The sequence below is a fragment of the Lepidochelys kempii genome, chromosome 6 (genome assembly GCF_965140265.1).
Source record: "Lepidochelys kempii isolate rLepKem1 chromosome 6, rLepKem1.hap2, whole genome shotgun sequence".
NCBI classification, from domain to species: domain Eukaryota; kingdom Metazoa; phylum Chordata; order Testudines; family Cheloniidae; genus Lepidochelys; species Lepidochelys kempii.
The window spans coordinates 116,879,229-116,906,831 of NC_133261.1; the positions used below are offsets into that span (position 1 = coordinate 116,879,229).

Genomic DNA, 27,603 nt, shown 5'->3' on the forward strand with positions numbered 1-27,603 from the left:
TATAGGACAAAGAGAGAGGGTTAGATTATTGTTACAGTAATAAGCCATACATTTAGCAAAAAGAAAAGGAGTACTTGTGGCACCTTAGCGACTAACCAATTTATTTGAGCCTAAGTTTCTAAGGTGCCACAAATACTCCTTTTCTTTTTGCGAATACAGACTAACACGGCTGCTACTCTGAAACCATACATTTAGATTACCATTGTAGCATGGCTCAAACAGTATTAATATTTGTTACCCAAGTGCTTTTTTTTTTTAAAAAAGCATTATTAATATTGTGAGTTTCCAAGACAACCACCCCCGTCAGAGCCACAACGATTTAGCGGCATGGAGGCAGATTACCCAGTATGCAGAGGTACCTTGCAGACTGCAGAGCTGGGCTCTGCACCAGTTCCTGGAAGGCCACTTCAGAGTGGGGAGATGTTGCCAGTATGTTGGCAGACTCAGCTCAAACTCCTGTAGATTAAGTACATGCAGATCTCAAGGTCTATTCCAGCTAGAGGCTGCCTTGCTCATTACAGACCGCCATCTGCCCCAGTGAGCAGTGGCTAGATGTCTGGCAGTAGCCACTGAGGCAAGGTTGGTTTAGAGGATTAGGGGTTCCCCTAGGAGGGGAGACCCAGAGCATGGGGGCACTGCTGGGGCAGAACCCTGTGGTAAAGGGCACTGGGGTCTGGGAGGGACAAGGGTGCCTGAGGCAGGTGAGCCACCAGCCTACAGAGGGCGCTCCAGGCTGGAATCAAGCTAATTCACACAACAACCAGCAGGAGGCGCTGCACCGGCGAGCATCACTTCGCTACACTTACCCTGATATGAAATGTTCTGTATCTGCAAGACAACTTACACAGTCAACATTTCTAAGGCACAGCATACACTAACATATCTCAACTCACCAATAAGAAGTTACTCTTAACGTATTTTTAAAGCTCATTTAAAGATATATTCCCCATCAATGGGGTCTGTTCTCCCATTGGATGACAGCTACTTCCACTAATGCTGCGTTAAGAGCACTATTCGTCCCCATACACAGATGGGAGCCTCAGATCTCGGTTGTATTTCCCACCAAGAAAACTGCATCTGACCTTGTTTCCTGCAAACAAAGTTGAAAACTGCTGTACTCTTGTGTAGACGGGGGAAACTACATTTCATACTTGTAGGAAAGTGATGTTTGACTATCAACAGCAGTGAGGCTTTTCCCAGTCAGCACACTGACTTGGGAGAAATTGCCATGCCCAACTACCACTGTTCTGTAGAGAAGTGGCTTTAGAGAGATGGGGTCTGGGTGTGAAGAGATATGCAAGTTTGCTTATTAAACTGATTCCCAAAAGCAGCCTGTTAGGAAAGCATTCATTTTGCATCTTCATTAGTTCAATGAAGAAAATACTGGCAAGGTCAGTAAATTTGTTACACTCATACTGGAAACTTCTTGAAATTATGTCTAAATTGAAAAGTTACTGCATTTTTCCTAAACACCTGCATAGACCTCACTATCTAGACTCTGATTTTATTTTACACTGAATTAAAATTAACTTGTGCATAATTAAAAATGAAAAAAACTTTCTTTTTACACAAAATACCATATCACGCCCCCAAAGCATTACATATCAGTTTATGGTTTTAGCACTGGGATACTAAGCAACCAGTTAAGAATTACAGTTTAGTGGCAAGAGCTCTGTGACCAACAGAAAGAGTGAAGTTTCATCCACTGTATGCAACAATTTGTATGAATTACCAAGAAGTGTATTAAAAAATTAGTTTACAGCAATTGCATGTGAGGTTAATTCCCCCCAACATCTTAAGTTTCTGCAGAGCAGGGTGGTGAATATGGTGGGAACATATTAAAGTTAACGATTTGCTACGTGATATGAATGCAATACTAATCAAAAGGGTGGTATTTACTGCACTGTCAAATTCCACATTTGCAAATGCAAACAAGAAATTAGACACAATTTTTATTTCTGTGACCAAAATTAAAAATATCTTTAACCACAATTCTGCTTCATCACAGTGCGGAATATTTCAAGGATTTATTGAGGCATATCTTTACATACAAAAGTAGAGATTGAGGAAAAGCCAGAGTAGTCTATACAAAATACAGTCTGTGTACATTCTGAAGCTGTACCTTCTCAGTAGCTGTTTATACATTTTTCAAACTGATCCCTTACCCAATGATTTAGAATGTTTTATACCATCAGAATTTCTAGATTGTAAGAACCATTAACATTGAGCGCATATATTTATACCCTTCAATTGTCAATCCAGATGGCTGAAAGAATGTGACCTAAACTGGGTTTGCACAGTTTTGAGGGACAGACTAACCGAGGAACTCACATGGTCTGAAATAGAGATCTTAGCATAGGATAACCGACGCTGCAGCGTATTTAAGACTAAAAATCCCAGGTGAAATACTGGCCCATCTGAAGTTAACGGCAAAACTCCCATTGTTCTGCAAGACCAGGACTTCACCCCTTGTTTTTGAGATGCAACACTTAGGGCACATTTTCTTGCTCTTCATATTCTTTTCAGATACTGCACCCACAAAAAAGTTAAAGAACAAATGGAACAAAAGCAAACATCTTTTAAAAACACTGAGTGGTGTTAGGGGAGAGCTAAGCAGTGATCTGAGCAAAAGACACTGAAGTGAACATGAGCGAGTTCATACTAAAAAAAATGAGCGAAAATTATCTTTATCCAAAATGGAGACATTATTGCTGCTACACTTCTGCTACTGGCTGAAAAAGGGAATGACATGGGAAATGGCGACACTGTGAAATGAACTATAGATGCTTTTAAAGCTCTCTACAGACTTTTTTTGTCCTAAATATACTGCAGCGTTAACAGCTATATTGAAACAGTTTTACAGTTTCAAGGGAAAACAAGCGTTGTGTAGTTTAGAAAGCAACTCCAGAAGTTAATGAAGACCCCAGTCTGAGGGAAAAATTATTTCCCACTATCACATGGAGAAACAGTTCTCACTACAAACCTCATCTTCAATTAATAATTTAAAGAAAAACCCACCAAACCCTTCTGTTGCATATCTGAAACAGAAATTCTTTCAGCACACTTAGGCCCCAGTCCTGCAACTGCATCGGAATGAGCTGACCCCCGAGCTTTCACAAGATAGTACTTAAGTCATCAGCAGTGACTCACCACATTTACAAGAACATTTCAGGAGTATTCAGAACAGTAAATGTTAGTACTATAAGAAATGCTCAACTCATTTCTTAAAAGGATACAGAGACACTGGCTCTTCAGGTACCTTTCCCAACGTGCTACTTTACAAATTTAAATTTAAAGCATTTCTTTCTGCATCATCTGTGCAAATGTGTATCTGTAAGTATTATTGCACATTAAAAAAAGCTTTGTAGTGAAAACAGGACTGAAAACATGGCATTCTCCAAACAGAACAAAAAGCTATCTGTACAGTAAATGCTAATTTAAAGAATGCCAAGATTTAAAATCTAAGCACATAATACTGACAAAATGTTAAATTGGACAATATACATAAATTACATTTGCAAATACTTGTAGAAATTTTAAACATTTAATACTCTTAATTTCACAAATCAGCTAGATCACTGTCAAACAAAGGATCTAATTAATGGATTAAAAAATGTCCCCCCCACCCCACCAGAAAAATATCACTGAGAAACAAAAAGGAAAAGAGAAACAACCTGCAATCTTAGACAAAGCACTGGAAAGAGTCAAAGCATTTCAGCTTATAGAGGTAGTACTAGCCACATCCAGCTAGAAATACATTATATTTGTACTATGATGAAACAACGTAGTAAAATGTAGAAAGACTATAAAATTTACAAAAATAAATAGTTTTGAATGCTTTAGAAAATGCAAGATACTTCACTGACAAGTGTCTTGAGTCTGCTTTTCCAACCAAATGGAAGTGACATTTGTTTTAATATTTTTAAAATATACCTATATCTCTAGTAATGCTGATGGATTTGCACAATCAAAATATGCAACTCCAATGTATGCCAACTTGGCATGTATTTTAATATTAAAAATAAAATCTAGGCTTCATAAGAGACTCCCATATGAAATTCACTTTGTATGTAAATTCTTCTGAAATTAAAAATTGCACATAAACATTTATTCAAAGGGGGTGAGGGGTGGCGGGTAAGGATATGTGCATGTTTTTATGTCAATACACACACATGCACCCCCAGAAGGAAAAAGAGGATTGCACAATTTCTCAAATAAATAATTTCATTTTAAAAACTGCCACTTTTTTGATTTTAACTGAGACATTTTAAGAACTACTTGTGGACAACTGTGTTTTGTTTTAAAAGAAATTCCTTGCAGCTTTCCCAGCCAGTGGCTTTATCCTCAAACCAATGTTAAGTGGCAGTACGGAAAGTATCTGGTTAAAAAAAAATAAATATCAAGATCCAACAAGAATTTCCATGATATGGTCCAACTCACTCAAATCTGTTCTACATATTGGAATATTGTTTGCTGAGGAAGAATTGCAAGATGGGAAGCTTTTCAATGTTTCTTCTGTAGCAGCAGCAGGTGGTCTAGGTGCTATTAGTGGGGGAGAGCAGAAGTCTGAATCATACATTGAAGTGTCAATATCTTCAAAGATGTCATCTATAGCCAAATCTTTTAAGTAACTGGTTGAATTCGAAATTTCAAAGGAACCAAATACACATTCTGCTCCCTTCAAATCTTGTCTATCATCTTCTAGTTTTAGACATGTGTTTTCTGGAGACTTCGGCTCATCATCTCCAGCTGGAACCAAAGACGTAGGTGGACTTATATCTTCCATGAAGTCCAAATCCTTCAGAATAGATGAAATGGCAGATGACATGTCATCATCTGAAACCATCAGCAGGCTATTTTCAATTGGGCCTTCTGCAGACCACGAGTTACAACAGTTAGACTCTTGCTGGTTACTACCTGAAGGCAAATGTAAAGAAATTCCAGATGAATCAATTCCTGGGTAGCTGTGAGGATTGGGAGCAATGCCATTGCATACATTAATTGGCTGCTGGCTACTCTCTTGTCTCATTTCCTCCTGAATTTGCCTTACTGTGTTGGCTATGAGCACAGAACGGTGTAAGTTTGGTTCCACCAGCATTTTGTAAGTTTGTAGTTTAGTGAGGCACATATTCAGCACTAACTGCCTCTTAAGTGGATAGGGCAGATTTCGACTGGAATCAAAGGCACTTGAGAGACCAGCCACGTTCTCCTCATAGTCACTCAGCTTGCGTTTTAGGCCTCTCCCCAACATGAACCTGCAAAAGAAAAATTCTAGTCAATCTTTTATACTTTTAATTAAGCATCATTGGAAAACACCACACTTTTGCAAAAGCTACATGTTAGGATATAGATATTCAGGCCTGTCTGTAAAGGGCTATACTCTAAGAATTTAGGTGTATTCTTATCACTTGGCTAGTGATAGAGGTATAAAAGAAAGAATCAAAACCACTGTCTGCTGGTGTAAGGGCCTTCTCTTACTGTGACAGTTTGTGGCCCTGTGCTTAGGCTCAGGCCTTTGGCTAAGCAGCAGAGGCAGCCATAAGCTGGGAAGCGAACGGTCACATCCTCACATTCCAAACTAGTCACATTGAAATAAGGTGCTATTGGGCTGTTCGGCACTATCAGGACAGGATTGTATTCCTATCACCTCCAGAGAAAGGGAAGTGCCTAGAAAATGTAAAAGGAAACTTAGTTTGATAGCATCCTGTCTGGCAAGAACTCACTTATCAATAGCTGGGATGTGAAATCCTCACTTCTGTATTGTCTTGTCATTATAGTTCCCACTTTGCTGTTGTTTGTCTGTATAATCTCTGTCTGGTTCTGTGATTGTTCCTGTCTGCTGTATAATTAATTTTGCTGGGTGTAAACTAATTGAGGTGGTGGGATATAATTGGTTACATAATCATGTTACAATATGTTAGGATTGGTTAGTTAAATTTCAGGAAAATGATTGGTTAAGGTATAGCTAAGCAGAACTCAAGTTTTACTATATAATCTGTAGTCAATAAGGAAGTGACGGGGTGTGGGTGGGGGTGGGCATGTGGGTGTGTGAGATGGGAACAGGGAATGGGGGTAAGAAAATTGGAATCATGTTTTGCTAAAGGGGGAGATGGGAACAGGGAATGGGAGTAAGGAAGATGGAATCATGTTTGGCTAAGGGTAGGAATGGGATCAGGGACACAGGTGTAAGGCTCTGTGGTGTCAGAGCTGGGAAGGAGGATACTAAGGAAGGAAACTGGAATCATGCTTGCTGGAAGTTCACCCCAATAAACATCAAATTGTTTGCACCTTTGGACTTTGGGTATTGTTGCTCTCTGTTCATGTGAGAAGGACCAGGGAAGTAAGTGGGGGAAGGAATAAGCCCCCTAACACTACATCCCTAACAGTGGGCAGTGGGGATAACGGAGACAGTTTATCTAAGTTAATCAATGCTAATGAGAGCTGATCACACATAGCTATTAAAAAGGGAGCATACCCTCTCTTTGCCAGACGTTTTTATTTCTATTGAGAAAGATGTACTGTTTTCCCAACTAGATTCCCTAATAATCCTTACAATTTTAGATTGGAGAAAAAAAAATTTCAGCTATTTAATCATGAGATGTAAATTGTATTTAACAATAGAGAAAACTACAAAAAATTACATCAACAGGACCATACTGAGGCTCAGGATGGATAAAAGTTAATTTAAAAAAACCCAACCTCCCCAAGTTTTTTGGATAAAATGCTTTTTGAGGAAATAGGGATTATAAATTCGAATTCTATAGTATGAGATAATATATTCATGTAATGCTTAAGAAAAGTTTTGTAAATGAGTTCCAATAGTTCATGGATTAGGGGTTCCACAGGCTTCTGTATAGATTATTTAGGTTAATCTTTCTATCTACCCAGTGGGACTCAGTGCTCAGTCTAGAAGATACCATCAGAGATGTTTAGTTTTGCAGTTCTCAAACTGTGGGTGTGTGTCTCCAGAGGTAACATGCTTGTTAACAGCAAAAGTGTTTTTAAAATAAATATATAAAGGAGAGAAATGACAGATCTCAACTCTGTACACAAATTTGCAGCCGGACAATAGAGTCAATCCCTTACCTCTCTCTAAAAGTGCAAAGTTTCAGAACGTTCAGTGAACAGAAGATTTTTGGGGTGGAATAGATCTGGACAAGGAGAAAGTCCAGAGATAAATGTGAGAAGAGAGGAACATATGCTTGTTTTTTAAAACTATTATAGGTTTGCTGTTGAAGAAAAAATCCACAATGCTTAACACTGTTGTTTTAGTTAAATAAAACAATTTAAATGCCTGTCTGGTGATGTTCTCCTCCTAATACAGCCTGGAAGGAAAATCCTCCAAATATTAATGATTAACCTGCTGAATGGGAGATATTTATGAAGTCATTGGGAGGTGAACTATCTGCTTCAATTACCTTTGGTAAATGAAAACCAATCAATCATTCACTTTCTGATATAGCTGTAAAACTAATCTGAAAAGTTTTCAAAATAAATTACTGTTTAAAAATGTATAGTGTGTACCTTCTAAAAATGAAACCTACATCTACCTCTGAGTTGTGAAGAATATGTATTAAGGTTATACCAACCAACAAGAATGCACTTTTACGTAGAAAACCATGATTAAATAGAGGGTCTTCCTGACTAGTGATTTAAATCAAATCCAACCTATTGAAGCTTTTTATAGCTGCAGAACTTCTTAATTGAACATTTTGTAGGCTTACTAGGCCAAGTATTTTGGAATAGAGCTCACAGTCCTTTCAAGCTAGAAAGACAGAATTATAGAGGAATTCAATAAAGATAGGAAAAAGGGTCACAGCTATCCTGCCAAGTAAACAGAGGTTCATTATTATAACTGCCCTAGCTATATGGAATATTTCAGAATTTGCATTATATTATTTACTTGTTAGTGGACAATATAGTTAAAATTGCTAAACAGGTTTCATTAACCTTTATTTTTATATGGTCAGAACTTTCTAAAAATATACCTTGCAAGCAGAAATTTCCTTTCCTGAATTCCCCTCCTCTCCCAACTGGAACACACAGCTGCCCCAGTTGAATTCAGCACAGTCCCTCCCTGTGCCATGAAACTTACAAGATGGATTTTGAGACTTAGGACATACAGGTAGTAGCTCTCACTGAGTAGATCAGCCACTAGGTAGGGTAATATAATAAAGTTGCGAGGAATAGAAAATTAGCTACTACACTCCCACAATAGAAAACCGTATTCAGTCAGTGTTTGAGACACAAGGTGGGTGAGGCAATGTTTTTTATTGGCCCTGCTTCTGTTGGTGAGAGACTAGCTTTCGAGCTTACACATAGCTATTCTTCAGCCCAGACCTGAAGAAGAGCTCTGTGTAAGCTCTAGTATCCTGGGACTGACATGGCTACAACATTTCAGTCAGTGTTCATATGTAGATGTGCTCCCTACATATGTACATGTGAAGTGCACCCCATTTAATGTATGCCAGTAAGCACCAGTGAGCCCAAAGGGCTTAAACGTGTTTAAATTCCTTCATAAATGCAAACTTCTCAATGGATGTTGTCAGCACTTATGTTGCCTTAAGATATTACACCAGGGATTTCAAGCCATTTATGTGTGGATGCGACTAAATAGTCAGACAATTTAAAAGTACAGGCAGTGAAAAGGCAGCAGTGAAGGGGTCCAGATATGCCAGGCAAGGGAATTTGGCTGCAGGACAGCCCCTTTCCATTGCTGGTCAAGAATCCTGCCAGTCATTGCACCAAACAGTGCAATTTTTGATTTATGGTTAAACAACTTTTCTGGGGACTTCAACACTCCAGACTACTCTCTAACTCCAAGAACAAAAAACAAACGAGAAGCCTACAGTCTCACTTAATGAACTAAGTGGGGAGTAGAACGCATCATGCAGTTTCATTCCCAAATGGAAATAGAGCACGTAGAAGCTTATTGAAGACCCTTAAGGGGGAAAAACAAGCCTGCTGCTTCTCAGTGACCTTACTAGAGAAGGTAAGTGGAATTGCATGGCACCAGAGATGACAACTGCAGGCTCCCGTGGGCTCTCGCTTGTAGATGATCCCACAGATGTTAAGGCCTTGAAAACAGAGGTATCCATCTTGGACTCCCCAGCTAAGTTCCCTACATGCTGCTGGGCCACACAGCAGCCTATTTATCGCTCAGGGAACCCACCCATATTTAGCATGCAAACACTCAAGGGAACCTGCCCGGGGACCTGCTGCAGCTGGGGTGCCCCTCTCCCCAACTTAACCCAGCCCCCAACCTACCGCTGCAGCCCTCCAGCCCCAACTATGCTGCAGCCCAGGTGTCCCTCCCATGGCTTGGCTCCACCCTGGACCTGCAGGGGCTGGGGGAGGGGCGCCTATCCTGTGGCCCTTGCCCTGGAGCTGCCACAGCAGGGAGAGGCGCCTCTCTCTCTCTTCCCCCTTACCCCCACTGCTGTAGGGAAGAGAGCGCTAGGGAGAAGTTCTCACCCCGGCGTAGCCCCAGAGCACCCTCCTGCACCCCTCATCCCATGCCCCACCCCAGAGGCCCCCCCGCCAACCCTCTGCCCCAGTCCTAAGCCCCCTCCCACACTCCAAACCCCTTGGCAGCACCCCCACCATATGAGTTTTGTTATGTGCACCGACCGATTGGCTATAGTGGTGCACATAAAATTCATTCTGCACATGGGTGGGAAAAATTAGAGAAAACACTGCTCCACAGTGTAGGTATGCAGCTCTTCCCCCCTCCCACCCCAAACAGCCCACCTACACACAGCACCCAGAATTCAGTCTTCCTCTCAAAACTGTTCCATAACTGCCAACATTTATATGAAACCCCATAAATTCCTGGATCTGTTCTTACTTCTCAAAACAGATTTTTCACAGATTTATAGATTCCAAAGCCAGAAGGGACCACTGTGATAATCTCTTCTGATCTGCTGAATAACACCAGCCAGAAAGCTTCCCTGAAGTGATGCCTAGAGAATATCTTAGAAAAAAATCCAATCTTGGTTTAAAGATTGCCAGTGATCTGGAATCCACCACAACCCTTGATAAATTGTTCCTCTGGTTAGTTACCCCTCACTGTTAAATTACTTTTTACTTGAAGGGGAAAGTAAACTTTGTACTCTGGACTATTTCAGCCTCATAGCTCTAAACATACTAGGAATTTTGTACTGCATGTGTAAAAAAGTTACTTTTCCATTTCTGGTGGGAGGGTGGGGGAAGAGAACATGCAGTAGTCCTTGGTAAGAACTAATTGCAAAGTTTCAGCTTGAGAAATTCAGCAGCGAGTACCCTTCATAAAATCTTACACCAGAAAAGTCCTCCCTCTACCCTTTCATCTCAAAAAGTGAATAGATTTTGCTCCATACTCTCTCCTTCAGCCCCCTCTCCCCAAATTCACCTACAGCCTGAGAACACATACAGAAAATTGTATCTAAAGATTTTCAGAAAGCTAAAAAGGGAGGTAATGTTTTATAATGAAAGTCTCAACATAACACTAACTATAAAATTTATAAACAGCACATTTTGCTATAAACAGACAATTTCTCACATTTACAGCACGCAAATGGAGAGTCAAACTGTGGCAGACAACACCACAGAAATGCCTGCAAATAAATCAGAGACAAGGTGGGTGAGGTAATATCTTTTATTGGACCAACTTCTGTTGGGGGCGGGGGGGCGGCTTTCCAGCTACGCAGAGCAGGTCTGGGAAAGGTAGTGTCACAGCTAAATACAAGATCAAACAAATAGATTAGTATATGTAGTTAGCACATATTCTAAGAGACCACGCAAGGTGAAGTAGCCCATTAATACCCTTTTAGTCATAAGACAAAAAGGGCAGTTAGTGGGTTACGATTGTTGTAATAAGCCATAAATCCGGTCATTATTCAGCCCATGATTTTTAGCGTCTAGCACAAGTTATGAGCCTGGGAGCTGAAATTCATCTTTTGAAAGTGTTGTGCAGGTTTCTTTTGATGAGGACAGATAGGAACACCATCTCACAAAGCGCTCTCTCTATACCGGACCTGTCTTTTATTATGTTCCTATGAGAATTCATTTAACAGTATAGGATTGTCTGGTTTCACCCACACAGTTGTTATTGGGGCCTTTAGTGCACTGGATGAGGTACACCACGTGTTGTGATAGGCATGTGTAGGACCCATGGATCTTGGAAGGTGTGTTGTGGAGAGTTGTTGATCATTGTAGAAGTGGAGGTATGTCTGCAAGTTTTGTGTCTGTTGTTCTAACAGGGCCTGATGCTGCTTTGAGTTGGTGTGTCCTGGTCTGTGGGGAGCCTGCTTCCGATGGTGATCTTGGAGAGGTCGGGGGGTTGTATGAAGGCCAGAAAAAGGGGTTCAGGGAAGATTTATTTCAGGATGGGGTCTCCATTGAGTATGGGTGGTAGTAGTTTGATGATACCCGAGATGGGTTCCAGTGTTGAGTGGTAGGTGACAACTAGGGTTGTGCGGTCAGAGGGGGTTTTATTTCTGTATTGAAGCCGGTTCTCTTGGAGTATTTGGGTGCCCTGTTCCATGATGTGAGCTACTTTTCTGGCAGAGTGTCCTTGTTTGGTCAAAGTGGTTTTGAGTGCGCTAATGTGTATTCTGAACTTTCTCCTCAGAGCATATTTTGTGGTATCTGGATGCCTGGCTGTAGATAAATTTCTTGGTGCATTTGGGGTAGTTACTGTATCTATGAAGATAGGTGTACTGATCCATGGGTTTCTTGAATGTAGTTGTCTGTAAGGTTCCATTGTTGAAGCTGATTGTGGTGTCCAGGAATTTGATGTTAGTGTGGGAGCATACCAGAGACAGTTTAATGGATGGGTGGTGGTGGTTGAAATTGTGGTGGGAATTAGAAGGAATTTTAAGTAATCTGTCCAGAGGACGAAAAATATCATTGAGGTGTCCTCAGAATATCCTTGGTTCTGTGGTGCATTTACCCAGAAATTCTTCTTCAAGGTCCCATGAGGAGGATGGCATACTGGGGAGCCATGCTAGCACCTATGGTTGTTCCAATTGTTAGACAAAGTGTTCGTTGTTGAATGTAAAGTTGTTATGGCTGACCATGAAATGGAGGAGTTTGGCAAAACAATGTAGTGGATATCTGAGGGTTGTCCACTGTCTTGTAAATATTTGAGGCAGACAGCTATGTAGTCATTATGGGGGATGTAGACGTATAGGAAAGTGAAATGCATAGTGGCATGGATGGTGTTCCGAGGGAGGCTGTTAATGGTGCAGTGTTTGGACACTTCACCTGGAATGAACCTCAGAATATGTGTTTACTACTTATGCTAAACTATCTGTTCAATCTTGTATTTAGTTGTGATACCTTAAGTACCTTTCCCAGACCTGAGGAAGAGCTGTGTGTAGCTGAAAAGCTTGTCTCTCACCTCACACACTTTGTGTCTCTAACATCCTGGGACTGACACAGCTACAACAACTCTGCATACTATAAATAAATCAGTCAGATGTGACTTGCCCATCCTTTAGACTTTTTGGTAAGGTATGGGAATTTGTAAATGCTACTCCCTAACAATAGATAAGAATAGTCAATTAATTGTAAATCAAAAAATCAATATTCAATGCCTACATCAACACAGATTAGGGTGGGAAGAAGTTTGAAATGTTAACAGCAGATATTCAAGGAAGCCCCTTTGATGCTGGATATTAGTTATTTTTTTATTTTTTATAGTCACTGTTGGTGCATCATCTTAAGACCTGCAAAAGGAAAATAAAAAATGTGAAGTGCATGGGACAGTTACAGTCTTAATAGCTTTACCTAATAGCTTTCTTTGACAAGGTAACAAGCCTTGCGGATAGGGGGAAGCAGTAGATATGGTATATCTTCACTTTAGTAAGGCTTCTGATACTGTCTCACATGACCTTCAAACAAATTAGGGAATATAGCCTAGATGGAGCTACTATAAGGTGGGTGCATAACTCATTGGAAAACCATTCCCAGGGAGTAATCACCACAGTCAAACTGTAAGGGCATACTGAGTGGGATCCCACAGGGATTGTTCTTGGGTCCAGTTCTGTTCAATATATTCATAAATGATTTAGATAATGGCATAGAGAGTACATTTATAAAGTTTGTGGACAATACCAAGTTGGGAGGAGTTGCAAGTGTTTTGGAGGATAGGATTAAAATTCAAGATGATCTGGACAAACTGGAGAAATGGTCTGAAGTAAAGAGGATGAAATTCTATAAGGACAAATGCAAAGTACTCCACTTAGGAAAGAACAATCAATTGCATGCACACAAAAAAAAGGGAAATGACACCTAGGAAGGAGTACTGCAGAAAGGGATCTGGGGATTATAGTGGATCACAAGCTAAATGTGAGTCAACAGTAACAGTGTGGCAAACCAAAGCCAACATCATTCTGGGATGTATTAGCAGGAGTGTTGTAAGCAAGACACTAGAAGTAATTCTTCCACTCTATTTCATGCTAAGGCCTCAGCGGGAATAGTGTGTCCACTTCTGGGCACCACATTTCAGGAAAGATGTGGGACAAATTGGAGAAAGTCCAGGGAAGAGCAACAAAAATGACTCAAGGTCTAGACAACATGACCTATGAGGAAAGATTGAAAAACTGGGTTTGTTTAGTCTTGAGAAGACGGGGGGAGCAGGCAGGTGGCATGATCACAGTTTTCAAGTACATAAAAGGTTTTTTACAGGGAGGAGGGAGAAAAATTCTTCTCCTTAAATTCTGAGGGTAGGACAAGAAGCAATGGGCTTAAATTGCAGCAAGGGAGGTTTAGGTTGGACATTAGGAAAAAACCCTGACAGGAATTTTTAAGCACTGGAACAAATTACCTAGGGGGGTGGTAGAATCCTACCTCTTCCTGTCCCTGCTCCACCCCCGCCCCTCCTCTTCCCACACCCTTCCTTAAACGTGCCCCGTCCCCGCTCCTCCCCTTCCCTTCTTGTGCCTCCTGTACACCGTGGAACAGCTGTTCAGCAGTGTGCAGGAGGTGCTAGGAGGGAGGGGGAGGAGTTGATCAGCAGGGCCAATGGCCCTGGACATGACTCGTGGATCCCCTGGAGTACCCTCACAGACCCCCCGGGGTCCATGGACCCCACTTTGAGAAACCCTGGTCTAACTGTTCTTAAAAACCTCCAAACACCTTTCTGGAATGGTCTAATTATTACTTAGTCCTGCCTTGAATGCAGAGGACTGGACTAGGTGATCTACTGAGGCCCCTTCCAGTCCTATACTTTGATTCTATGAAGTGGCTCAAAACAACAATGCCTAGATATTAACCAGTCCTACTACTATACACATTTAAAAAAAACAAGCAGTTCTATATTTGAGTTAAGCGTATTTTTTCTACTCGGTTGCAGGGACAACTGATTACTGTAGCGAGAACACAGCGTGGCTAACACTCAGCTATAATATGCAGTTCTGAGAAAAGAAAAACTAAAGGACTTCAGTTTCTGCTGAAGACATTGGTAAAGCCTGGACCTGGTTTTGCCCATACAACTGGAAAGGGTTTACTCCCAGACTCAACACAAAAACACAGAACGTTAAACAATCAAATTAGAAATCCACTGGCAGATTAATGCCAGATCCTTACCACGCAAGGATCCAAGCCCAGCACAAGGCAGAAGGCGTCCCAACTTCCCTTTCATGTGAGTACTGCGTACAACCAGCAGTAGTCCAGCTGGCTACTTTAGCAGACAGTCCATTACCACACATTTTCCATTAAGACAACCTGCTGCTAGATTTCTGGGTAGAGGGGGATGGCAGGAAGAAAGCCCCCCTTCACCACAGAGAATGATCCCATCTCAGATTTTCAGAACATATTGCAGGCCTTCCGATGCATCCATCTGCCTGGACCATAACATTATTTAGCGTGTGCAGAGTCGTCTAGCCAAGCAATGGCATCTTCAGTAGCATGATGCAGTTCTTCTAGGCCACCGCTGAACCTAGTCAGCAGGCATTATGTGAGAAAACCTGGATTTGTGCAGGAAATAGCCCAACTTGATTGTCATGCACATTGTGTAAAGAGTTGTCACTTTGGATGGGCTATCACCAGCAGGAGAGTGAATTTGTGTGGGGGGTGGAGGGTGAGAAAACCTGGATTTGTGCTGGAAATGGCCCACCTGATGATCACTTTAGATAAGCTATTACCAGCAGGACAGTGGGGTGGGAGGAGGTATTGGTTCATATTCTCTGTGTATATATAAAGTCTGCTGCAGTTTCCACGATATGCATCTGATGAAGTGAGCTGTAGCTCACGAAAGCTTATGCTCTAATAAATTGGTTAGTCTCTAAGGTGCCACAAGTACTCATCTTCTGTGTTGCGTCATAGCTGAACTGAACTGGACCATAACTGAAGAGTGCTGTCTCCTCTAAGGTAACAGGATGCAAGAGATGGAGCAGCACTCAGGAACAACTGAGGGTGGGGAGCAGATGGGGAAGGAGTGGGGGGGAAGCCAGGAAGGTGAGAAAGGAATGAAAGTGAGACTCCTACATCAATAAACACAGATACAGACTATAGGATGTTCCTGTAGGAAATCAAATTTGCCATTCAAAATGAAGTTTTAAGTTACATGTGGGGCTAGTAGTTCTATCTATTGTTAAGTTGCCTAATACTTTCCATTACAAAGATGTTGCTTTCAGTTGGTTTTAACTTTGCCAAACTTCAACTATCTGGGTGGAAGTTTTTCACAGAAATAGTTCAATTGTTTCAAAGAACAAGACTAGAGACTATACTGAGCAAATCACCTAAATCAAACTTTTTAAAAGTGGTCATTAATTGTCTCTCTCTTTTTCTGGATGCTCAACTTAAGACATCTGGAGTCCGATTTACAGAAATGCTGAGTTCTTAACTGTAGATCAAGTCTATAGAAAATGTGCTTTGAACATATAAAATGCAAAAATAATGTGAAATACTCAAAAATCAGAGCCTACATAATCTCAAATTGGACAACCAAAATTAGAATACTCTGGCAATTTGGGGCACAATCTTTGTGGGGGGAAATCTATTTTATGAATAATGTCACTACCCCATCCCATGGGAGCATTGTGAAAGTAATTTAATTAATGTTTGCAAAGCAGCCATCTGCTACAGTTAAGAGTGTCATAGAAAAGCCATGAGAAAATATCTAATTCTGCAATCAGTGCAGGGTTTAGATAATGTGCAGCAAAATGGCCTGGAACCACATGCTGAACAAGGATAAAAAATATTGAATAGCTTACCCATTCAGGGAGCGTCATCCATCCTGCACACTGAATGAAAAAAACAGTATCTTAATACATATGTAAAAGAGGGCCAAATTAAGGTTGTACAGGAAACCTAAATCTAGCATTTCCTAACTTTTGAATGTTTGACTTCACAACCTTCAAGTTATTTTAATGTAATTTTTCTGCAATACATATTTAGGCTTCATTGTCAATCCAGGAACCTTTATATGTCTAATCAATTTCACTAATATAGGTAAATGCTAATCCCTACATTCTCTCTCAGAGAGGTGCATGGTGTTTTAGTTAATGCAAACCTATCCGCTTTAGGTAGGAGACACTCAGCTAAATTCCAGCTCAGGGTGCTGAAACTTTCAGAGACATGGGCATTAAAAACCTTAAAGTTGCATGAAACAGTTTTATATAGTTTGTTTTAACTTTTCATTTCACAGTGTGCCTATCACCCTAAAAACTCCAACACACCAACACACACATGCATTAATGCCCTCCCTTACCTCCCCCCACAATAGGTAAACAAAATAAGTTCTACCTCTTTAATACTAGCTGTTCTAGAAATGTTTAAGAATAATGCAGTTAGTCACTGTAGCTTTCTAAACATTAGACTTAAAACTCTTTAGTACATGAAGAGGACTGAGAGCAAAGCAAATTTGTTTTTAATCAAATCTATTTCTAAATCCATAGAAGGGGTGAGACTTTTAGAATACCTAGTCTTATTTGCAGCAGCCTTAACTGTGCCTGTTTAATGTGGCTGTCTGCCTAACTGCACTAATGCTGCAAGTCTGTTTTTAGAAGCTAGATAATTTTATAAGTATGGAAATTTTAAAGATGATGATAAAACCAAAGCAGCTTGCTATAACTCTGCAGCTAACATTTCCACTAGTAACCACAAGTCCTCCTTTTCTTTTTGCGAATACAGACTAACACGGCTGTTACTCTGAAACCTGTCATGATACTACTGTCATTTTACACTTCAATTCTGTGTCAAATACACTCTAATGTTGACCTACAAAAGACATGAAGCCCCTCTTACCAAATAAACCACGTTTTATCAGGCCTTTTGCTTTACTTTCTAGTATAAAATAATTTGTCAAATTGTCACAAGAGTATATTTTTAACAGCTGCTCCAGGTTTCTATGGGTAACTTAACTTTTAAGAGAACTATAATTTTTTTCAGGTACTTTTTTTGTACTGCTCCATTACACAGCATGGAACTATGACCACGTTGTTTAATTTTGTAATCCACTTCCCACTATAATTTTTGGAACAGACGAAGAACCAACCTCTATCAATTCCATACCCAGATAATCCTGTGTTACTGCTCTCCAGTTGTCAGTCCTTTCAAACAGCTGACAGAACTGTACAATCTGGTCAACAGAGAAGCACAAACTGGACATGCTAGAATTGTAGGAGGAGCTTCTGGAAACTGCTGTGAAGTGTATCCTTGCTTTAGCCTAATTCCAGGAAGCTACTCAACACTCAAAAATAGGGCCCTAGCAAAATGATTGTGTGCGTACCGATTTCAAAATTGTACTGTAAATATACAAAGTGAGCACAGACTAAAGCCTATGTCAACATAAACCTGAGATTTGTACTTATCCAGTTAGAAATGAAAGGACAAGTTATCTATAAAAACTAGAACACATTTTAGAAAATAATTTAGGGTCTCCATTGGAGACCCTGGTCATCATGCACACAAGAACAATTAAAAATAGGGAATTCTACACTTATGTATTTTGGGTACTGTCCTCACATCTACTTAACCAAAGTTAGCATACAATGTGAACCAACATTGAGTTATAGGTCATTTATCATGGAAAGCTTACATTAAGAGTTTTGAAAGCCTAATTGCTTCTTGACCATTAACAAATCAAAAGCAGCTTCCTTTTCACTGTTAAGAGGGCCAAACACTCCCATCCATGTCAATAAGGAGAGAGGAGCTCACATCCACAGATCCAGTCTGGAGTAGGTGCTGGCTGAGCAGCATGCTGCTCACTTAAGCCCCATGGTAGCTCCACAGGAATTTTGCCCCTTTGGGTTGGGAGAAAGCAACCATGGGCCACAATTCTAAACTGTACTCAAGTATGAAGGAAGTGGGAGGAGACAGGGAGGCATGTCACTGATCAACCATCAGCAAAGAATGCCAAATGGGAAGCCTGGTTAGAGCAGGCAGCGATGCAAAAGAAACACTCCAGGCTCTCAAATGTTAACCTTGAGAAGCCTGTGGCAGATTATACAAGTGCTACAATTTTAGAGGAAGACACCAGCTCCATCTGTCACAGGGACTGATGCTGCAGAGCAGCTGCTCCTGACATGTGGTGAGGAAGCGCAGCTGGACACAGCCGCAGGAGGAAAGCAGTGAATGACTGAGTTAGAATCTCCCATTACTTCTGCTTGGGCAAGCCCACTTCCTTGTTTCCTCTTTCTACACCTTTCATAAAACATCCTACTAGATGTATGCAACACTGTTAAACTTTGAAACTTGCACCACATGCAGTTCTAACGAGAGAAAGCATCCAAGAAAGTGAATTTATAGAATTTATTACTGTATACGTGTGCACACTTTTCCTTCTCATGAACAACACCCAGCACTGGAGCTAACTGGTATTTATTTGCTGTTACAGTTTCATGCTGATGAACACAATCTCGAAGGAAGCATTTGGCCTGCATTATGCAGGTGGTCAGACTGGCTGATCACAATGGGTCCTTCTGACTTTAGAATCTGACTTGGCTTTGTTGGATCTCCTGGTGCTTTTCTTTCTGCACAGGTGAGGGGTTACTTTTACAATCATTTTTACTGTACTTATGCCTGTTTAAGGGCATATCTATGCTACAAAATTAAGTCTACTTAAGTTAGGTCCACTTACACCATCACAGTAATTAAATCAGGTCTTTGTGTCCACACCACGCTCCTTCTGTCGGTGGTGCATGTCCTCACCAGAAGCACTTGCACCAACTTTAGTGGGGCCTTATGGGGCAATGACAACCGGAGCCCCAATGCCCTGGGCCAACAGCCGGAGTCCCGGGGCTGACAGGGCACCATCTGTCAAAGGCAGCAACAGGCGATGTAAGCAACACAGTGTCTACACAGACACTGTGTCGACCTAACTACACCAACCTAAACGCTACCCCTCTCATGGAGGTGGAGTTATTAGGTCGGCGTAGCGGGCGAGTTAATCGGTGGGCAGAACATTGCAGCATAGACATTTACACAGTTAGGTTGACGTAAGACAGCTAATGTCAACCTAACTCTAATGTAGACCAGGCTTAAGTCGGGTATACTACCTTGTGGAAATAGCCACAACATTCATGTTTGCCCTTCTTATTTCCAAGTCTTAATAAAGTAGAATAACTATACCAAGAAAGTCAAAATCAGAAATGTAGAGCTGGAAGGGACCCTGAAAAGTCATCAGGTCCAGCCCCCCATGCTGACACAGGATCCAAGTAAACTTAGACCCTCCCTCACCGGTGTTCATCCAATACCTTCTTAAAAACTTCTAGTGATGGGGATTACACAAGCTCTCTTGGAAGCCTAATCCAGAGTTTAACTACTCTTACATTTGGAAAGTTTGCCTAATATCTAATTTAAACCTCCCTTGCTGCAGATTAAGTCCCTTACTTCTTGGCCTACCTTCAGCAGATATGGAGAACACCTGATCAGTCTTCTTTGTAACGGCCCCTAATATATTTGAATACTGATCAGATCCTCCCTCAATCTTTTTTCCCCCCCTCAGGACGCAACAGGCCAATTTTTTTTTTAAACCTTTTCTCATAGGAAAGGTTTCTAAGCCTTTTATTGATTTTGTTGCTCTCCTCTGGACTCTCTCCAATCTGTACACATTTTTCTTGGTGTATGGTACCCAGAACTGGACACAGTACTCCAACTGAGGCCTCAGCAGTGCCGAGCATATTAGAACAATTACCTCCAGGTTTTACATACAAACGCCTGCTAATACACCCCAGAATTATATTAGCTTTATTCACAACTGCATCATGTTGTTGACTCATTCAGATACGGCATATAGTTTGACTGATATGCTTTCAAAATGTCAGATTTTAGAGTGCCCATATGACTGTATGAGGCACTTAAGATAAAAAACCTAAAAGACAAGTCTCACTGCCCCAAACTTACAACATAAGTGACAGACTTGATAGACAAGAGGATAGGGCAAGAAAGGGCACAGGTTATGGAGATTTTACACAATGACCCAGTTTAAGTTCTCATACTTCTTTTTTGTAAAGACTCATTTAACGTAGGCAATACTAGAGAAGTGAGATTTTAGCAATAATTTGAATTAGGTGAGGGTTAAGGGCTTGAATAGATTCTGAAAGAGTGGTGTTCCAAGCACTAGGAACAACATAGAAGGAGATATGGAGACAGAGACATAGAGGTACCTACAGTAAGTCAGCAAATTAACAGTGGGCATCTAGAAAGGACGTTTGTTGTAGGTGACTTTTAGAAATAGTTATAATTCAGAACCAAATTGTGCATACAGCTAGTATATGTAACTGTGTGAACTTGTCATCCTCATCTTTTCTCCTTCCTGCCTACTATTTGCCACTTACCTATCAATATGTGGTACTTTTCTGGCTCCCATCACTGTAGTATCTGAGCATGACAATCTTTAATGTATTAACTAATGTACTTGTTGCATCCAGTCTTAGACTGTAAACATCCAAGGGTAAGGGAGCATATCTACCCACATTCTATCTCAGCACCTAGCACAGTAAGGTCCCGACAACTGGCGGCTGAGTATTCCTGCAATGGCTCCTCCCTCCCTTCCCCCCTGTAAAGAGAGACAAGAGCAGCAAAGAGGTAGAGAAGCTAGTGTTGTTAATGGAGCAGAGATCAAGGGACAAAACAGAAGTGACCAGGCTGGACATTAGGAATGGATTTACACTGACAACCCAAAATAGCTTACATAACACAGCAAGGCATGATTGGATAATCACAACTAGTGCCCTGCTAGCCAAGGTTCCTGAGGATTTTACAGTTCAACTCAGGTTTCTATTAACAACGGGGCTGGTTCATTTTATGAAGTGAGACAAGAAGGATTCAACATATTATACTAAATGATAAGCTATGACTCTAGCCTTATGGACAGAATGAGACTTACTTAAAAGCATTTTGCTTTTTATTTTAGCTAACCGGTATGAGATGAGATAGGAGGTATGCATGTCTGAAATGGTTTAAAGAGGAATATTGACACATACTGCCTTGAATCTTTGTTACTTCCAAAAATCTAAGCTCTTGTGCAGTGAAGTTATTTACTGGAGCTAGAATCCAAAAGGAAATAGCTCCTCAAAAAGGGAAACAGATAATATGAAGTGATTTTAGAACAGGACATATTTTTGGTCCCCAAATACTGACAGATGCTTCATATAACTTTTAATAGTAATAGCGGGACTTATCTGAACACAACAACAAGAGATTGTTAAGATTTTCATAAACTACAAACAAGGACAATCCACCTTCCAAACAATGTTTTTAATATAGAAGCAAGAGTCTAAAGAGCACTAAATGAAATAAACGGAGAAACGACAGCCTTGATAAAGCACAGGACTGGGAGTTTGGAATCCTCAGTTCTATTTCGTAACTTCTCTGCATTAGTTTCACTATCTGTAGACACAGGATAATTCAGACTTTCACAGGAGTGTTACAAAGCTAAACTAGTGTTTGTAAAGTACTAAGGTCCTTTGGATAGAAAGTGCTACTCAAGTGAAAAGTTTTACCTTCATCTAAAAATAAGAGGTGAAAAGGAAAAGTATAGCAATAAAGATTATGCTAAGACTTTCTACATTTAAAAGGTACGTCATTCACAAATCATTTTTTGTAAAGCAACGCTAATCAGTTTTCTGTGTACAGAAAACGAACAGCGGTTCACTTACTGCTCCTTATTAGTTTTGGTATTTCATTCTGGGAAAGAAGCAGCTCTGTCAGGATTTGTATTTTTACCTGCTAAAACAGCATGGTGTTATGTCTCTGCGACTGCTTATAGCAACAAACAAGAAGTACTCTTAGCATCTAACATCTATCACTAGAGTCACTTGCAGGAGAGTGTAATGAGGTAGCATGGCTTTTAAAAAAAAAAAAAAAAAAGACATAACCATCTTTTAAAAATGTTGTGCCCAAACTTGTGTCATCTGTGTGTATGATTCCACTTTCAGATGTGAACCCTGCAAGTATGTACCCTTAGTATATAAAATGTTGCAGCAGCTACATTTCAGCTGAGATTTTGGGTGAAGGGTTTCAGCAGGAAGAAGGGGAGGGCTGTCATTTAAGCTAAGGCATAACAGAACAGTTCAGCTGAACCAAACATGATCAAAAGTTACTAAATCTAGAAACTGCAGCAAAAGTTTAATTAAATTTTAACTTTTTAACTGTGGTTCACCAAAGCAAAATACAGCTGGATTGACAAACTAATTAAAAGATCAGCAGATTTGATGTAATGCCTATTACCAGTTTTTCTTACTTGATAGAAAATAGTTGGAAAAAACCTGCTCCTTCTTCAAGTCACTTATCTACTGAAGATGCAAAACTATTGCATGTGATCACACATGTAAAACTACAGACAGAAACTGCATATAAGTTTCAGTGATCCAGATGAAAACCCATTGTCAAGAGAATTCAGATTATTCAGAATGATGAAATGCTAGTATGTGGATTTGGCAGAGAATCAGAGAAGTTTCCACCACCAAAATAAATAAATGCAACTGATCGGAGGGGTGGAGAAGGAAGCATATGGCCTTATGTATGAGGAGAAACATTTCAATATTTCACATAATTCACTAAAGTGCATTAAAACATTTGATCCGGCCAAACTGGGATTCATTCTTTTAATCACACCCAAGATCTCATGGTAGAGCAGCATATATCAGAAATACTGCCTCACAAGAGAGCGCAGTAATAACATAACATAGGTATGTCCACAGTACCAAACACAAACAACAACAACAAACCTCAGAACCTGGGTCTACAGACTTGGGCTCACATTACATAGCTAAAAATAGCAGTGTACATGTTTGTAGTCATGCTGGAGCTTGGGCTCTGAAACTAAGCAAGAGGGTTGAGTTTCTGAGCCCAAGGGGGAACATCTACATTGCTATTTTTACTGCTCTAGGGCAGTGATTCTCAAGCAGGGGTATGTAAAGGTTTCCGGGGGGTACATCAACTCACCTACATATTTGCCTAGTTTTCCAACAGGCTACACAAAAACACTAGGGAAGTCAATACAAACTAAAATTTCATACAATGACTTGCACACACCGCTCTATATATTATCCACTGTCATGTAAGTACAATGTTTGTATTCCAATCTATTTGTTTTATATGGTAAAAATGAGAAAGTAAGTAATTTTTCAGTAAGTGTGCTGTGATACTTTTGTATTCTTATGTCTGATTTTCTAAGCAAGTAGTTTTTAAGTGAGGTGAAACCTGGGGGTACGAAAGAAATCAGACTCCTGAAAGGTGTACCATCGTCTGGAAAGGTTGAGAGCCACTGCTCTAGTGTGAGCTGGAGTCTGTAGTCCTGGACAGTTTATTTTTATTTTTTTGCACTGTAGACTTACCCCATAAGGCCTCCAATTCCTGCAGCTGAAGCCAACGAGCATGCACCATGGAGCTCACTGCAGGATTTGGGCCCTAGTTATTAAAACCCAGAAAAATGGGGTCTTATGCAAACAATTTATTGTAACACTATAATGTTTAACCAAACAGAAACCTCACATAAAACATGCTATTCAAAGCAAATAATCTGAAGATTTTACGTTATCCACTAAGCGTAAAGAAGCCCACTGTCATTTTGGACTGTTGATTTTACCACAAAAAGTTATTCAGAAGCTGGATATTAAGAGTCTAGCTACAAGCATAACAAACTGTGCAGGTAAAAATAAGATTTCACAGAAAAAACATTACCTTTACAAGAGCTAGAAAGGTAGGAAGATTCTAGATTTTGTTTAAAGCGCATTCATCCGAAATGGTGTTGAACTATACAACTGTGATAACAGCCCAAGTCATCCGCTTCAGTAGAATGATGCAACTTTAGGACAGAATTATAAAAATGTTCTATTACTATGACATAGTATATTAAGACTTTGTTTTGTAAAACAAAGACAAACCGGCATGAAATTTCAGACAACTTTCTTAAACTGACATTTTAGATAGTCAGTGCTAATAGGACAACTATAAAACTGAAAAACCTGAATTGATATAAGAGTCAAAATTAAGTTCATCCGATGCCTTGGGCTCATACTTTAAAATTCTAATTTATATTTTGTCAGCAGATGTTAAATGGTAATCACCTTCCATAATTAAACATGACACAAAGAAAACTGACCACGAAGTACCAGTTTCAGCTATATTAATTTTGCATCATCTCATCCAACATGCTGCAACAAATTGCTCTCTTTCAGAGGATTTCTAATATGACCATAAAGACAACAGGCAGACCAAGTTAAGTAAATTTTTTTGAACAACATACATTTTCAAAACTGATTGTTATCTACTGGGAGATGACATTAGGCATCCAGATTTGGATTTTCTTAAGTTTTAGTTTAATGAAAATATTTTTCACAGTAATTACCCAAATTTCCTCATCTTCAGTACATATGAGGCCACTAGGGAATACAGTGAACTGACCTGAGCCATAAATTTGCAAAACACCACACAACATAGTATTATTTTCATCATATCCAGAGAGCACAGTGTGCACGGTTCGTCAGTGCACAACAGAAACTGCAACTTGGTGGCTGAAGTTCAAGTGATGCTAGTGGACTAGGCGAAGGCTTGAGGGTGTAGTAAAAGGGATTGTTCAGCCTCCACTGAGGTTCACAAACTGGGTGCTCTGATAGTCTCATTTATTCTTGGGAGCAGATCCTCTGCTGATGTAAGTTGTCATAATTCCATTGACTTCGGCTATCTGCCCCCTGGAATCCCATGTGCTGTTGGTAGCAGAGTGCTTTTTCAGCCTGTGGCTGTAATGTTTCTTCAAACTTGGACCTAGCCACAGAAGTCTGTCTATTTAGAAAATTCGGCACTAGAGTAAATATCAACACTATATGTAGTTGAAAACATATTCCTTTGTAATCAAGCACTAGCTTTTCAGTTCAAAATCTTCATTTCAACAATCATACTTAATTATTCATAAACCAATATTTTTGTTGTTATCTGTAAGTACATTTAACTTAGTAATTAGTTCTAATATTCTATTAACAGAGAACACCTTACTTTATTAGCATCTGGCAACAGAGAGCTCTGTAAAACGTATGGGTTTGTTTGCCTTTCCACCTCAAAATTTCACCACACAGGACCAGCTGGTAAAAAGAGAAGTAATAATCCAGCAGGAGGATACCCTCCATTTGAGGCTGCCAATTTGACCGAACAGTAAGACAACTATTCAGATACAACTCCCTACTACACACATAAATTGGCTTTTTGAAGTCTGCGCCATTCTTGACAAGAAATTAAAATAGGTTGCTTAAAAACAACTAGAGAGTTGTTTTTAACATTGGGTAGGCGTTTAACATTAAAAGACATGACTAGTTTTTTTGTTTTAAAAAAGCACTAACATGGTTGATAGGCCATGCTTATGCTCAAATAAATTTGTTAATCTCTAAGGTGCCACAAGTACTCCTCATAGTCTTTATAGTCTTTCACTCTGGAAACACGAGTGTGCACACTCATGTCAGAATGGATTTTAGTTTCAAACTTGAGATTAATAAAAAGTTTTCATAATGCAACAGTGATTTTTAACAAAAGTGAAAAATATGTAATGTCCTTTAAAATTTGATCTCTGGTTGGAAAGACTGTTGGAATTCAAGATGTATTGATCTTAATGTCTTTACATACAGACCTTAAAGAGGATTAGCTAATTGGAAAAAGGATCTTTTTCCTAACTACAACTCATTTTCATGCTCTAAGCCACCAGTTTACCATTCTTAGTTCATTTCACACTGGTATGCAATGAGAGACAGTACAAAATACCAAAAAGACTATCAAACACAAGTGGCCTATATACTAGAAAGCATTCATTTTTAGCATATGCTGGGAACCTAACTGCTTATTCTGTAAATAGTTACCAGTTTTATAGACTATAAAAATATATTCCTCTTTTTTCTGTCCCCCTCCAACTCTATGTTCATTCTTTCAGTACCAATTTGTTTGTGGTCCACTTTTAACTTAAAAACACTGTAGTATCTATTTTTTTATATTATTTCAACTCAGTTGAACTCAATTTAGTGCCCACAGAATTGAGAGATCTAACACTTGGCTGAATCGGATATAAAAGAAAAAGCCACCATGCAAGCTTCTCATATAGCTCTGTGAAGGCACCTCAATTCTAAATGGCTGCAGCCTCTCTCAATAAGTTCCAGCCCTATCTTGAGCAGAAATTATTGCTCACGCTTGTTAGTGCGGCAAATTTGCAATATTCATATAAGAGACTAGGATGAGAAGTAAGTATGAGCCATCTGCTGGAAACTGAGGCAAACTTGGGAGCTTATAAAATAGACACGAGAAGACATACGACAAAGGTGCAAGCAGTTATGTAGCGGCTGCAACTAGCATTTTTCAGAAGGCTAAATAATTGCAAATGATAGAGCACACACAGACGGGGACCAAGGAAGTCTCTTCCCTGCCGCCATCCCTACAGCTACTATAGCAAATACACCATTTATAATAAAGCCCAGGGGAGCCTGCCACCATCTGGCCTTCGTGAAAAGAGACTAGACAAGTTGGGTACTTCCTGAAATCGGCTGCCTGTGCCGCCCCCAGCAGCAATGAGCAGCAGTAAAACCAAAGATAACCTTGGGCTTCCTGAACTGTGAAAAGTTCCTCTCCTCCCCGTCTTCCAGAGATTCCAGCCAGGCTAATTATAACTGCTCTGAGCGCTTCAGCCCAGCCCCGACTGAATATCGCCCGCCAGGTGTCCCCTCCCAGAGGGTCCTCCCCGCAGCCAGCCCGGTTCCCACCCGCCCGAGTCCCTGCAAGCAGCCAGCCAGTCACCCAGCCCCCCCGCAGGTCCCAGCCCCACCCCGCAGCCATCCACCCAGGTCCTCCCCGCCCACAGATCAGGTCCCCCCCACTCCCTCCCTCCCTCCCTCCCAGTCCCCCCGCACGGCACCTCTCCCCCGCGCCCGGCCTCTGCTCAGTCGCCCCGCTCCAGCCGGTCCCTCACCTGGGAGAAGAGCGAGCGGGGCCGCCCGCTCCTTCGCAGGCTGCTCTGCCCTCCCCAGCCAGCCGGGCGGGCGGGCTCCCTCAGCGGGGCTGGGACTCGGACGCCTTCCAGGAGGAGGCGAGCGCCACCCCCGCCGGGCCGCGGCCACCTCAGCTCCTCCCCTCCGCACGCAGCACCGCGGCCAGCCCGCGGGGGGGGGTGGGGGGGGAGCAGCTGCGCGCGCCTCGCCC

The 27,603-nt window shown here is 40.7% G+C and overlaps 1 protein-coding gene across 10 annotated transcripts; it reads right to left on the bottom strand.

Annotated features, from left to right (window-relative positions):
* Positions 1–1,592: 1,592 nt before the first annotated feature.
* On the bottom strand, positions 1,593–27,550 carry LOC140913436 (SERTA domain-containing protein 2-like). Of its 10 annotated transcripts, XM_073349827.1 has the most exons (5): positions 27,374–27,550; positions 24,115–24,238; positions 16,200–16,229; positions 12,583–12,710; positions 1,593–5,255 (listed from the first exon to the last, which is right to left on the bottom strand). In XM_073349827.1, coding segments are annotated over exons 4-5 (858 nt in total). In that variant the 5' UTR covers positions 12,585–12,710; positions 16,200–16,229; positions 24,115–24,238; positions 27,374–27,550; the 3' UTR covers positions 1,593–4,399. The 10 variants fall into 10 exon arrangements, with proteins under 10 accessions (XP_073205928.1, XP_073205927.1, XP_073205933.1 ...); XM_073349826.1 differs by lacking the exon at positions 24,115–24,238; XM_073349832.1 differs by lacking the exons at positions 12,583–12,710; positions 24,115–24,238 and adding an exon at positions 23,769–23,841.
* Positions 27,551–27,603: the final 53 nt, after the last annotated feature.